The sequence below is a fragment of the Podarcis cretensis genome (assembly GCF_951804945.1).
Source record: "Podarcis cretensis genome assembly, chromosome: 9".
NCBI classification, from domain to species: domain Eukaryota; kingdom Metazoa; phylum Chordata; class Lepidosauria; order Squamata; family Lacertidae; genus Podarcis; species Podarcis cretensis.
In genome coordinates this window covers 29,185,934-29,201,663 of record NC_137178.1, presented here as the reverse complement: position 1 = coordinate 29,201,663, position 15,730 = coordinate 29,185,934, and the positions used below count along the sequence as shown (strand labels likewise).

Genomic DNA, 15,730 nt, shown 5'->3' with positions numbered 1-15,730 from the left:
TACATATATAAAATGCACCAAATAATCCGTTGGCTTTTGCTACTAGGTCTCTCTGCCCTCTAATGGGCAGAACTAGAATTGCACCACTTTTCTGGCCTGCTGTTTGTTAAATTACTTCTGCATCACACTTTCTCAAGTAGTGTTCTGCATCCATTACAAAATATATTAAAATCCTGTTTGGCACATATAAATATTGAATGTTCATATTTACAAACACAGTGCCATTTCTGTATAAATTTGCATAAAATAAAATGTGCTTTTGCTCCTATCCAGTTGCCATTGACGTAGGAAAAATAGCTAAAGAAGCTGAAAACCAAGACCAAATAAACCAAATGAAGACAACCTAAGAGATATATGAACCTTTTCCTCAATTTTGCTTTTTAATCTGCTCTCCTTTTAATATGCTTCTGCCGTTATTCCCCTCTTTCAAATCCCTTCTTTCCTTTCTGTCAAATAAAGCATATTTCTTTCCTCCCTGCATGGCCTTTTAACCCTATTTCCTGAATTTACCCTTTCTCTATTTTTGTAATTGTATCCAAGTATTTTTTATAATTGTATCCAATCATTCCTTTGTAATTATATCCAGGTAATTCTAAATTGTATCTAGGTATTTTTCTTGTAATTGTGTCTTTACTACTTGTAAATGTGAATCCCTACTGTGACCCTTATGCAATTGTTACATTTGGGGTCTTTGCAATGGAAATGGACTCCTTTGTATCCTTGTGCCTTATCAGTGTTTGTTCAACTTCTCAATGATTGTAACTACTTTCAGGAAAATAAGAATTGGAACCCATGTGTTCAAATTGCATCGCTTTATTGTAACAATGAAAGTATAAACGTTATTTTTAGCCTTAACCTAATCACTTCCACTCAGCTCCCCTTCCTTCTTCCCTAAAGTGCCAGATGACCAGATCCATTTCCTTTGACCCTGCGGGAAGAGGAATTCAACTGTTAGATAAAACTCTCATCCCTATTGTTATTCCATGGGCAGATTCCATGGAGGCGCAGATTGCAGCTATAACAAAGGCAGCATTTTTTCATCTCCGCCAAGCTAAGCAGTTGGCTCCTTACCTCTCTCGCCCTGACCTAGCCACTGTGATCGACGGTCACCTCCAGACTGGATTATTGTAACTCGCTCTACATGGGGCTGCCCTTGAGACTGACCCAGAAACTCCAGCAGGTGCAGAATGCTGCGGTGAGACTCCTTATGGGGTCCTCGCCATGGGATCACATTCACCTGGTGCTATACCAGCTGCACTGGCTCCCGGTGGAGTACAGGATCAGGTTTAAGGTGCTAGTTTTAACCTTTAAAGCCCTATACGGCCTAGGACCCTCGTACCTGCGGGACCACCTCTCCTGGTATGTGGTATGACCCACAGAGGAACTTACGGTCTTCAAACAAAAACATCTTGGATGTCCCAGGCCACAGAGAGGTTAGGCTGGCCTCAACCAGAGCCAGGGCTTTTTCGGCTGTGGCTCCGATCTGGTGGAACACTGTGTCACAAGAGACTAGGGCCCTGCGGGACTTGACATCTTTCCGCAGGGCCTGCAAGACAGAGCTATTCCACCAGGCCTTTGGCCAGGGCCCAGCCTGACTCCCTCCTTTGGCCATCCTCACAGAACTCTAGCCCAATGGTTGCCATCAATTTGATTTGAATTAATTTTATAACGAAATGATTTTAGAATGTTGTATTATTTTATTGTTGTTAGCCGCCCTGAGCCCGGCTTTGGCTGGGGAGGGCGGGATATAAATAAAAATTATTATTATTATTATTATTATTATTATTATTATTATTATTATTATTATTAAAAACCGGGTAACCACATCATTTGCCATCTCTCCCTGGATTTCTAGGTATTACCTTACTCATGTAGATAGGATTTGGACCCCACCTTGTATCTTTCATCCAAACCTCCCTTTTGCACCCTGCACCCATGTACCTCCCCCTTACCTTGTAAACTGACGAACAAGACCACCCACAATTGCGATTGTATAAATTTCTGGACTTACCTTTGGGCAGGGTTCCACATACCGTTTGTCACCTTTGCGTAGGGAACCCGGTTGCAACAGAATAAAAAGCCTCTTGCTTCTTTCTCTCCTTGGTTGGACATTACCCATCTTCTCCAACCACAGCAGACCCCTTTGGGCCCCCGAACCAAATTCTAAGTTTTTTGCATCACCATCAAGAGCTACATATTTGTACTGGCTTCTTTATTTGTACATCAGTCTTGGACTGTACTGTACTGGGAATGCGACTGCACCTGAGTCTCTCAAGGTCCCCATATATGGAAGCAGCTCCTGGATCAAAGCAGTTGACTTCAACCGTGAGATCTCAGGGAATGTCTTTTTAGGGGGTGAAATTTAAATTTTTGCGAATTTTTTCAATGAGTGGTCTTAAAAATACATTGTGGGATGTGAGGAATTTAATTTGGCTGTAAGTTTTGTGATTGGACAACGTTTAGCTTGGTCAATCTACATTTGATTAAAACACACATAAACTGCTCTTGGAAAACCAAAGAATTTTAATTTTACCTTCTGAATATGTCAGGTAATGTTATATGAATTTTTGTTTCTCTGCATAAGATATATACTACGAAGCATACAACATTACCTTGTAATCGTAAAACAACGATTGCAAATGTTGCAAACGACAAGTTTCCCAAGTCATGTTTCAACTATTTAGCTCCCCTCATTTTCAGAATTTGAAAGCTGAAAAACTCAACAAACCCTATAAGTCACCTAATTTTTGTTTTATGTCAAATCTTTAGTTTTCACATAGCAAAGCTTATCTTTACAACCAAAAAAATTGCTTTGCTTGCAGAATGACAACTTGATCTACTAGATTCCACACTCGAAGCCATCTACTGTGATTGAAAGTGTACCCGACCACAGAGAAAACCAGCATCCCTGCAAATGACGCTGTCATTCTGGATTTTAGGTTACATTTAATACAAAACTTGTGACCCACGTGTCATGATACCAGAAGCATTGTGCATCGTAATTTATATGGTTAAATTATTGGACCTACAGATATTGCTTCCATCTTTTATCTGTCCCTTGAGACAAAGTGCATTAGAAATGCTTTGGGGATAAGCACGCTGGCTTTCTTTCAAATACGATGTTTTCCAGCAAACACAGAGTGATCTGCTCTGATTATACTAAAGCTGGCTATTAATATCAGGAAATAACAGATTAAATCTAAAAGGGATTAGCATCTTATTAACTACATTAAAAACTATACAATTTTTATTGGTTTTGACGGTCCTGTGTGTTTATTGATGGAAGTGAAAGTATGTTACCCTGTGCATTATTGATTAAATTACGCTATTTTCTTTTATTTCAGGCCATTTGTATTAATCTTGCTCATGTATGAAGACTGACATGGACTAAGACCATTCTTCTTCTTTCTTTCCTTTCCCTCCCACTCCTGACTAAAGAAAACTAGAGTACATAAAAAAAAAAAACCCAGCTCAAATAAACCAATGTTCTGTGGATATTTTGCTGTCTGCGGAATCAAGAAATGTAATTTCCCACTTCACCAGTAATTTACTGTGTGTCTATGCAATCAGCAATGACCAGAAATATGCACCTAGATTATATTAATTAAAGATAGTTTAGCATATGCAGGACAAGCTTGAATAAGAGAGAATTCTGGTATGTGAATTCCTGTTCAACTCATTGACATGCAGGCCTAAATTATCTAAAGACCTCTTTGGAATTCAGGGGACATTTTTACATGCTTCTGAAAATTTTGGCAGGAGCAGCGTGAGTGGGGGTGGAGCAAAGTGACTTTAGCCTGGTGCACTAGTAGTCTGAATGCTCACTTTTAAACCATAGGTTAGTTTAACGATGGTTTACAAAGATGTACAAAGCCACTGTCTACAATGAGCGGCAGCAGGTCTCCAGAATTCCAGGCAGAGGACTAAGGTGGCAGGGGTTGAACTGGGGTACTTCTGCATGCAAAACATGTGTTCTACCACTGAGGCATCACCATTTCACAGATGACACATAGGCATTAAAAATGGAATCCTGTGTTATCTGTGTCAGGGGCTGGTCTGGATCGGAAGATTGGGGAATGCAATTGCAGGAAGGTCAGTTCCTAACAGAAGAGGAGGGGAAATATTCACACACACACACACACACACACACACACACACACACCGCTTCCAGTGTTTCCAGAAGCAGAGAGACAGGCAGACACAGAAGCTGCACAGTTGAGAGAGGAGCTACTCAGCTATGAGATAGTAGCTAAGCAACCAGAAGGGAGGGAGCAGCTGGGCGATGCATCAATTGAGAGTGGGGGGGGAACCCCTCCCTCCCCCTGAACTCAGAGGTCTGAGTGTGTCAGAGAACAAAGGAAACATGGGGGGGGGGGGGGCGGAGGAACTTCTCATTGGTGCACTTCTTGCTGTGGAAGTGGGGAGGAATCAGAGTAGGCAACTGATATCCTTGCGGAGGGTTGCCTGTTTGTGTTTGTTACAGAATGCTGGAATAAAAGGACTATAAATCTACCAGATGCTTATTAATTCTGATTGGTGAGTCACTGGAAGGGAGAGGGAACTCCCATACATGACAATCTGTGAAGATCAGCTATCCCAACTGTGTATCTATATATCACATGTACACAGTGGAGGGAAATACCAGGGAGTGCAGCCACCACTGTGATGAGGCTTTCTTGACATTCCCTGGGCTCTTTGGAATATGTGCAAAGACTGCACATGAAACGATTCTGCAAAAAGTCAGGTGGTGGTTTCAAAAGTGACCCTTAAAACGTTGGCAGGGGAGCAGAAAAAAAAGATGAAAAAGGACTTAATAGTGCTGCAGAAATTGTAATGCTATATGTTCTCTGTAGTCTGTAGATGAAACCTGTTGTATCGGATATATTACCAGGGGACTTGCGGGTATAGGGCGGTATACAAATTTAATAAACAACAGTAATAAAAAGATTTATTTAAGTTTGTAGAACTGGTGTGGTGGTGGTCAGACAGTGTGACACAGACTGAGGAAGTAAGGTTTTTTTATGAGTCAGATTATGTCTGGGCACACACAAATGGGGAGAAAATAAAGTTAAGTCTTTCATCTGATTGGTAAAATCATTTTTTTATTAGATGATACCATTTTACAACTCTCTCATGCATTCTAACAAAAGTGTCATTCCCTGGCAACCTAACAGCTGGTGAAAGTGAAAAAAAACTTAAGAGTACAAATCTTACCTGTTATGCAAAGGCAGTGGTAATAGGTACTAACTTGCATGGAAGCAAAACAAAATAATCACAAAAGTAAGATATTTTTCTTCTAGTATAAACATGGAAAATTCACTTTCAGTCACATATTCAGAGCCTCTGGCATCTTTTATGCAGAAATCTCTGTGATGTAAGAATCTGTTGGAATGTCAGTAACAGCCACTTAATACTGCCAGAGTATTTTCTTCCTTCAGCAGATAGGATCTGTTCCTTTACACACAGGCACAGAAAAAAAGTACTTGAGTGAATGTTCAGAACTCACACAAAACTTGCACATACCTATTTCAATAAAAGAAGTGGGGCTGGAGGAAAGTGTACAGTGAAAGCAAAGTGAAAGAATGTGATTCTTCTTACCCCCCATGGTTTGTTAGGGGAAAACAAACCAGGAGTCAGCTTCAGATGTAATACTAAACCAAACTGTGCACTGCACAACACAAGCTACTTCAGTCCTTCTGATGTTCCACAGTTATTTCAGTAATAAATGGGATCCTAGGAGTAATTTCAAGAAAGCTGAGCTTCTATTGATCCATTCAGCAATGCAACAAATGTGCATCAGTTTCCAGCATTTTAAGCAATACCTGTCCAAACTTCCAAAGATTTTCTTTATATTAAGCCTCCTCTGAAACCTTTACTTTCATAGTCTATGACAGTCAAAATTCTTATCAGCCTGTAGTGATTTCAGGGCCACACACATTGGCGTAATGCAGTTGATCACTATATGTATGGTCAGTGAATCACACTGCAAAAATGAGAAGTACACCACCAGTGTTGCCACAAACCACTAAACCCATCAAGTTTTTAAGTGGCATTCATGCCCCATCTGAGTCTGTACTCCCTTTTCTGCTGTCTCATCTGATCTCCTGAAACTTTGCTTTTTGCCCCATCAGTTTAATCTTACAAAGCACAATATCTCTTCTTCCACTGTTGTTTTCTAAACAAAGCAATGGCATTTAAGAGAAGCTGAGTTGAATAGATCGTAGCAAAGCATGTGGCCATTCTTCACCAAGTTAGTTATGATAAACCTTGCAAAAATCTGAACTCCTAAATCATAAGGCATCCCCTCTGCACATTAATAACATTTTCTTAAAACACCCAAGCAGACATCCCTGCATGTCGAGTGAAATGGCAAATCCAGATTAGGTTTTTCAGAGCAGAATTTAAATTCACTCTCCTTCTATTGTAAAGCACAGCAGTAGATTTTCGTTTGTAGGCTTAGCATACATTTTCGGAATATCATCTGAATCAATGCACATTTTTAAATATTTACCCTTCTTTTCCTTGTCTTAATTTTTTCATGTGTCATGTACTGGAGATAGATGGGATTTAAAGTTTCAGGAGAGAGAGAGAAAAAAAGAACCATGCAGAAAGAACAAGAAGGTGGCAATTCTGCTAAAGCCAACAGGACTGGATTAGGAACTAGGTGTAAAAATCACACCTGCAATCAATTAGAAAGACTAATCAGTCATCAATATGAAATAGACAAATTCTTCTTATGGAGCATTACATGTGTGAGTGCAATTTTATGCATGTCTACTTGAAGCAAGTCCCGTTGGAGTCCCAGAGGAGTTTGCTTAGGTTTACAGCCTGATCCCTCATCTAATCACCCATGTTAATGTATCCAGAGAAAGTTAAGCATGCTCAAATTCTACTGAATTCAATGAGACATTAATACCCTTGACTTTCTCTGGTTTGTTTTCATTGAGAAACAACTGGGGCGGGGTGGAGGAAGACACACTGTCCATACCAAACTTCACCCACAATTGAACCTAACTTAAGATGACGCTATCTAGTCCACCATCCTATGGGTATTCTATAAACATGACACAAGGACAATATCACTGCCCTGCTTTTGTCCACCTAGTGACTTTGTGCCTGCCTAGCCTGCTGTCCAGGTGCTGCTAACTGTTGAGAGACAACCTCAAAGCACCCCCCCCCCCTTCTTAGGGGTTCTTTGGCTTTAAAACCAAACTTGGACCAGGCAGCCCTTAGTTTGAAACAGGACATGCAGCCACTTTGTCCATGTATAGTTTAATTCTCTTTTTAAAATCCTCTGGTACATAATGCCACAGTGTGAACAAGGCCAAAAGGAAAATGGGCTCTATATAATACCCTGTTAGTCTGGTTTGACTCAACAGAAAAAAATTCAAGGCAGAGTCTCTTCCAAGCAGGATTTCATGTCATGACCTTGTCTGTCGGCACAACTAGCTTAATGTCTTTGGATATGGTTAATTCTTAAAACCTTTGGACCATGGGAAGCAAAGACTTCCATTGAATTCAGTGAGCCTGTGGCTTGAAGCCTAAAACCAGAGTAGTTAGAGTCACCCTCACCATGATAGGCAGGGCTAAGGGTTTGTAACATTCCATGTAAGTTCCATCATGTGCTACCTAGCCATACACAATCCCCTGGTTATCTCACAGCATCCCTGTGGTCAGATGTGTCATGATGGGTGCATCGAGGACAATCCTCAGGGTTACTGTTCTCAGGATTCTCAGGGAGCAGAGAACATCCCAGACAGAAAGACACACGTCCTCTTTACAGTCCTTCTTGTGATGGGAAAATTATTTGAAGGGGCCTCAAGTATCCATGCTCTGATCAGATATGATTTCATGCTTTTATCCGTGCCATATTAGGTTTCGTACAAATGTTCAGAAAGAAAACATACATGTTTGTTTTTTCAATACTGAGAAAGGGCAGGGTGTGTGTGTAGCTGCATTTGGCTACATTTATGTTTGGGGGAAGCTAATTAATCATGGTCCAGATAGAAAGGCAAAGCATTTCAAAACAGAAACCTGATCCCTTGGGACATATTCTGGCCCCCAATAAACCAGCACATGAGTCACAAATCCACAACGTGGATTTTCATATTGCCTTTTGCCTCAGGCAATAAAATGTCTTGGACTGGCCTTAACTTTGGTTAAGCCAGGGACAGCCAATGTGATACTTTCCAGATGATGTGAACCAAAACTTCCAGTGCCTTTAAACAGCATGGCCAATTGTGAGGGATCATGGGAGTTGAAGTTGAACAACACCTGGAGGCCGCCAGGTTGGATATTGCTGAATTGAATTAATGCATGTCTCTATACAGCTTCCCTTAAACTAGGCTCAAACCACTGAACACTTATCAGAAATCTACTTCTATACAAAACTGACTTTCTACATTGTTGATCTATAGCAGCTTTTCCTAACCTATTGCATTCCCGATGTTTTAAAAGCTTGTCCAAAATGCCTAGAGGCAACTGGTTGGGCGAAAGCTGCACTATATCTATGTTTTGATACCTTGATAAATCAAAAGTTCCATGACAAATACTCATCTGCTAGTGACACAAGAGAATGTGAGCCACTGAAGGGGTGGTAAGGTTCACATGTCACAAACATATGCAACTTCTGAAGCCCCAAAGGAGACATGTGCCTCCAACTCACTCTGAACAAAATCTAAGGCATTACTTCCCACTTACCTTATCTACCCTGTGATTTTGAGGTCATCCTTATCCCTGTGGTGTTCAAATGCTAGGAATAATTTCTTCATGCACCAGACTTTGCCACACGTCTTCAAACAGATGGTCGTGTGAGACCAGCTTACCAAATTTAGCCATGAAACTCACAGGGTTGCTGTTCAAAAGAGTGGAGGGTTGGGGGATCTATGTATGTATGCCTGTCTGTCGGTCTGCACATGCACATACTAGGCTATGCACAAGTATGCACATATTGGCAAAAATACCACACAAAGTTGCATTAGATTTCAGAAATCTGCTTTGCAAAATACGTATATTAAGCAAAAGTGGATAACAAAATGTGTATATAAAGAGAATTATGTACTAAATGCTAGTGAATTTTCAATGTGGTGGGTTTTTCTGCAGTGGGGGGTTGATATGGAAATGAAGAGAACTGAATTTAAGAGTGGAAAAATGAGAAACTGAGAGACATTGAAACTGACAGATTTGCTCATCCCTATTGACAACTGTGCATATATCACAGGGTCCATTTCAGATCTGAAGAGAATTCCGGGGTACTATTTGTGGCATTGCACACGGCTGAATATGACTGCAGATTTGAAGCACATGCACAATGACATTTCAAGGGATCCTGGAGTACACATTTTGGGTTGTGCTGGGCAATCTCTTGGGAATGCACAGTATAATGAATCAGTTCTCTTAACAACCCATTCCAAAATGGACAAAATCAGAGTTGTCGCATGGCCATTTTAAAACAATTGTTTGGTCAGCCTCTATACCATGTAATAAGATGTTTTTAGATTGAAGAAATATGAAACTGAGAGATACCAAAATGGACACCCACCCCTTTTGCAACACATTTATCTGCTTTCAAATCCTGCATGGCTTTGCACTTCATACCCTATGATCCTTCTCAATTGCTATTTTTGCTAATACTCAGCTTGTATATCTGATAAAAGGTTTATTCAGTGTCAATCCTGCTGTTTATTTCACTATAAACTTTGCCCCAGCTGGTGGTGGAGAAGAGGGAGTGACTTTGTAATTGCCACAGGAGCAACCAATCCGCATTCTGCAAGCCAGCTTTGGCTGGAAACAGGCGTTTGGTTATTTTAAGAAGGTGGCACAGCTATCGAAAATGCAATGAGCCACAATAGGCTCACTGTCCACAACATGTATGCCTGTAGAGAGACTATTAAATAGTTCTAGAGATCTGGCAGAATACAGAACATTTTGCTTCTTTTCCCCCACCCTATCAAAAACAACCACAACAAAAAACAACCAAACCATTGCCACATTTCTTCAGGCCATCTTATTGCCTTACCATCTAATTTGCTAGACTTTGAATGTCTGTGAAAAGTAGTATCACATCTTATTCACCTCTCTGCATTTCAAGCTGAATAACCTTCAAAGAAGGCTATTCCCCAGCATAGCTGCCAATTTTGAACTGGTAAACAGGATGAGGAAGTTTATCAGGATGAATTGCAGGTTTTCAATATTTTGGAGTAACATCAGACAGCATGCAGTGTTGCTCTAAGGCAGAGGTGGGGAACTTGCGGTCTTCTAGATGTTGTCTGATTCCAACTTCAATCAGGCCAAAGCAGTATGATGAAGGATGACGGCAGCTGTACTCACCCCTTCTGGAGTCCACTTTCAGAACATGGGTTAGGGGTGACGATTAAAAATTGTGATTTCCCAGCTTTGCTTTTTTTTTTTTGCTTTTTTTTTAAAAAAAGCCAGTAACATACAACTTTGGGAACTGTTTGCCTGAGCTTTAACAGGTTTCTTACTCAGGGGAACCTCCCTCCTGTCTCCAGTTTTCAACCTGATTGCCCCGTCATAAAAAACCACACCCTTAGAGGAACAATTTCCACCCTCCCTCAAAATGCTAAAGTCTCTCCTTGCAACTATCTTCCGGAAATTTGTCACAGTTCATCCCTTTAGAAAGGTCTACTGTACCTGCAATTTGCATGCAAATATGGTTTTGATATTTATAAGTAGGAGCAGAGCTCAACAACAAGTTGTGCATGAATTTAGGAGGCTGCCATATACCATTAGAATATTTGTTCACCTGGTTCAGCATTGTCAACTCTGATTGGCTGGACTACAACTCCTCTTATCCCTGACCATTGGCCATGCTGATGGGAGCTGGAGCCCAACAACATCAAGAGGCTATCCCTCACTTAGGAAATCTTTGCTTGCTCCTGCCCTTCCCTAATCCATGATTTGCTAGGGAAAGCCCCATTTGACTTAGTCAAAACTCCAACCCCTGTGAAACTGTTTTAAGTCAGTGGTGACATTTACACTGAACAGAGACCAAGGAGTTTCTTTAAAACCACAGACTGGTCAGCAAATAAGAGGTGGACATTTAACCAGCCACAAGCAAGTTAGGATGGAAAACAGAAAGACAGCTTTTCAAAAGACCCACAGGATATGTCCTTGATAAAGGCTCATTGGTTAATTTACAAACATTCAAATCTCACAATTGTTGCACTCTTCCCAGCTGAAGCTTTCACCTTTGAATTTCATTCTTCCACAAATTTGATTTCCTTTTAACACACACACACATGCACCCAAAGACAAAGGAAAGCTTTGAAGCTGGGATCAAAAGCTGTCGTGCTACTGAGAGCCTTATGGATCTTTTGTCAATATCTTCTCAGGCCAGCAAACACCTGTCCCACACACTTCTTCACATTTTCAATTCACCCTCGAATCTAAGACTTGTAGAACTTCAAGAAGAGAAGCTAAAACAGGGCCTTCCGCTTCTCATGTTTGGCGCCTCCATCCCTTTGGAAGTGGATTATAGTTGGAGTCAGCTAGTGACAGGTAGTAATCAGACCTGGAATCCATGGAGACCATGTCAGGATCTGTCTGGGCACGTTGGCCATAGTATGCATACTGTAGACGAGAGCTGCAGGGGGCAGTGGAGCTCGGGGCAGACACTGTGCTCTTTGCAGGGAAAAATGCCGCTGACTGGCTCCTTCCAAACGAAGCTAATTTTGCATGGGCACTGGGAGCAGGATGCTCGTAAGCCACTTTTTGTTTCCACTCATCCGGCGGCGCAGGCAGTGTTTTCCGGCGAGCAGCAGACACAACATTTGCAGCGATCGACTCTTGAATGGTCTGTGGGCCAAAGGCATCATCCACCAGCCCAAGAGGGGACTTGGCGGCTGCTTCCCAAGGAGTCAGCCTCTTCCCAGGCTTATCAGCTGCAGGAGGTGGTTTGCTAAAATAATCAGGAGCAGGTTGAAACACCACAGGAGAGACAGGGGACATGGATCGTGAAGTGGCTGAAGGTGGCCATCCAGGGAGTGATAAAGACCGTTCTCCACCTCTTTCCTAGAAACAACAAAACCTTAAATATAATGACAATCACTGAATAGCAATGACAGAGACTTCCAAATGAAACAACAGATGGTTGTTTTTGTCTAGTGATCTATTATTGTAATACTGTGCTATACAGTAAGTAAGTAGCCCCCAATTTTATAAAAAAAGAACAAAGTATGAGCAATAGCATTAGAAAAGAAAAAGATGGAATTTGCTGGAAAATTGTAGGGGGGGGGGAAATCCTCCAAGTTTCATTACCATTGCCATCTGAGATTTCAGATATCTTTTCTTAGATCAGGGGTAGACAACCTAAGGCCCAGGGGCCGGATTTGGCCCAATCACCTTCTCAATCCGGCCTGCAGACGGTCCGGGAATCAGCGTGTTTTTACATGAGTAGAATGTGTCCTTTTATTTAAAATGCATCTCTGGGTTATTTGTGGGGCATAGGAATTCATTCATTCATTTATTTTTTCAAAATATAGTCCGGCCCCCCACATGGTCTGAGGGACGGTGGACCAGCCCAAGGCTGAAAAAGGTTGCTGACCCCTGTCTTAGATATATTGATAAAACATTTTTTTCTCAAGGGAATTTTGAGAATCTACTATTATTGCACACAAGAAAGTTCTAGAAACATAGGAGATCAATTAGCAGCAATCACCAGCCCAACCTGTTTGCAGGCTTGCAGTAGGTGATCAGGTCTGGAGAAGGATTGCGACACAGCAGGTTCATGGCCAGGAATACCAGAGCAAACAGTTAAGGGGGTGATCAAATCAAGCACATCTATGGTGGACTTCATGGAACGGAACAGAATCAAGGAGAAAGATATGAAAGGGCAAACAGCGAGAAGAAATCATAGTTCTCAAAGGGTGAAGGAAGACAAATTCAAGGAGACAGAATTTTGTGTGACTTTTCAGTTCCTTGGGTGGAACGATCCTTGACCAGATTAGCCAAACTCAATCCACATGTGATATATTCATGTAGCTTGTGCAGGCCGCAGAAGTCACTCCCAACACTAAGCTTTTAAGCTCCTTGCTTTTGATTGACACATTTGACAGTGAGGGAGAGAGGATGAATTAGATAGAATTAGAGAGATAACTGTGAATAAATTAACTCATTGAACGGTTTAGGGATGAGGCAACTGTCTCAATCCAGATTTTGTCGGACTACAGTTCCCATCATTCTTGACCACCAATCATGCCGACAGGGGCTGATTTGAAGTGAAGTCCAACAACATCTGGAGGGCCGCAGGTTCCCCATCTGTTATCTCTTCTTAACTTAAAATCTCAAGCATGCTCTTCTATGAAGGACGGTTACAACCCACCAATCATTGCTGCTGTGCACCCCCTGTTCATCTCAGGGAGCTTGTGCTGGCAGTTCCAGAGGGTGGCCCTTATTTGGAATTGAAAGAGAAAAGGTGAGAGGATAACCTGTGTACCCTTCAGAATACTGTACCTCCTCTGTCAACCTGTGCTACTATGTTTTAGCTATTCAGTATCAAATATTATATTCAAGAGAACGATTATGCTTCTCACTCATTCTAACATACTTATATCCCTCTCCCTCCCAATGATTACGTTCAATATGGCTAGGAAGGCCAAAATTAAAATCAAAGCATCTGACTGAACCTAATTGCAAATGTTTGTATTTCACCATTATGATACTCTACTTAACCCTGCTCCTTTAAAATCAAAATAAAGCTTTGCCCTGATAATTTCAGAACACTCTGACCCATTTATAGGAGCAATCCATTCATAGTTCACAAATCCTAATCTGCTTAGGTAATGAGCGCTTTCATTCATAAATCCAGTGCACTGCCACCGCAATCTTCTTTCATATACAACATGCTCTTACCCTACAAACACTGCCTATTAGGCTATTCAGCTGTACAAAGAGGACTTGTTAGGCTGCACAAAGACAAAAGGTTTTGGGACACATGGGTGGAATGCGATGAAAATTGAAAGAAATATTTCTTAAATTTGTGAGTTATACCACCCTAAGTACATACAGGTGGCCTCAGGTCTGTTGAAACCACTGGCGTTTACTTCCAGGTACCGTATTGGCCTGAATATAAGCCACACACGCAAATAAGCCGCACCTTTAAAATTCAAAGGGTGGGGGAGAAAAAAAGACAATACCCAAATATAAGCCACTCCCTTAAAATTCCGCAGGCACTCACACCCATAAATGGCTAACATAGAAGAAAATCCTACAGCAATATCATAAAAGCCAATTTCTGTAAGGTTGCAAATTTAAGCTGCACTTTAACTTTTCACGGCCGGAATTTTTTTTGGGGGGAGTGCGGCATACATTTGGGCCAATACGATATATAGCTTGGATCCAAAGGTGCTGTTGGATGAACAGAAGGCATTGCTTTTCATGTGAAATTGCAACAGTTTTAGGGGGGATGTAGGGGCACAATGGGGGAAGGAGTGGGTGAGGAAGTTACTCTGTGCAGCTAAAAGCTGTTGCGCCAAACTGTTTAGTTGAATACTGCCCAACATGAATATTCTGAGTATGGAAGTAAATTGCAGATAGTTTATGGTCTGCATTTGTGCTATCTTCCCACCACTATTTGGAGGGGAATGAATAATGCAAACAGGTCTTCTAAATAATTGTGCCTTTACATGGAACATCCGCTTTACACAAAGTGTTTTCTGCATAGTGGAGAAGGGAAGAAATGGGCTTTCTCATGTAATGGCTGTATCAATCTTGGCAACCTTAGAAACTGGAAGGTTTCTAGCTACCTACTACACACATCCTAAATAACTATGCCCTTTATCTAGAAAAGTCAATGCAGGAAGTTAACTACCATCTGCATTTTGACCTACAACATTACACAATCATAGCTTTGTGTTGGTGCAATGCTTCTGCTGAAACATAACGCAAAGTTACTGTGTCACACTGACCTTGTGTTAAATTCCTCCTGTTACACTGACACAAAACTACGATTGTGCAACATTCTAAGTACTTCGCTCTCCACAACTTGGCATTTCAAGCAACGTGGTTTTCCTTCCTCAGGAAGGTTTTCCTTCCTCTTTCCTTCTGACTGTCTAGTCAGGTTACACCACTCTCTTCTTCCTACTGGGGTTTGTGGCTTTCCTTTTTTCTTTGTATTTGCTTATTCCTTAAACAGACTTATACAGCTCGTTCTGACTTCCTAGAATGCAACAGCCAAATCGTGTTGTTCAGTCTCACATACTCAGGCAAGATTTTATTTTTTAAGAAACACCCCAAATTTGCATGGCCATTCCACCTGCCACTGAACACACACACAACAAGACAACATTTTCCATTCATGTTACACTAATATAGTGCGGGAATATGTTGGGAATGGTTCAACCCATCACAGAAGCCTTACCCATCATGGCTAATTTCCTAAAAGTAGAAAAGGTGAAAACCTGGCCTATAGACAAATGTCCTTGCATTTCCCTGCTGCCTAGCCCATCTGTCCCAAGGAGTAAAGTAAGTAAAAAGAAGTTAAAACACAATATCTTATCATAATAAATACTATCAATCCTTACAATCCTGGCGATATAGATGATAGATGGATTACATAGAATAAAGATCCTCAAAAAGTCCTTACCTACCAAGGACAATTGGGATGCGGGTGGTGCTGTGGGTTAAACCACAGAGCCTAGGATTTGCCGATCAGAAGGTCGGCAGTTTGAATCCCCCCGATGGGGTGAGCTCCTGTTGCTCGGTCCCTGCT

The 15,730-nt window shown here is 41.3% G+C and overlaps 1 protein-coding gene across 1 annotated transcript in view; it reads right to left on the bottom strand.

Annotated features, from left to right (window-relative positions):
* Positions 1-4,921: 4,921 nt before the first annotated feature.
* The window catches only part of SYNPO2 (synaptopodin 2), a 100,519-nt gene continuing 89,710 nt past the window's right edge, over positions 4,922-15,730 (bottom strand). Inside the window, exon 5 of the mRNA XM_079990190.1 lies at positions 4,922-12,033. Coding sequence (XP_079846316.1) covers positions 11,461-12,033 — 573 coding nt within the window. The 3' untranslated portion in view covers positions 4,922-11,460. The remainder of the gene's footprint in view (positions 12,034-15,730) is intronic.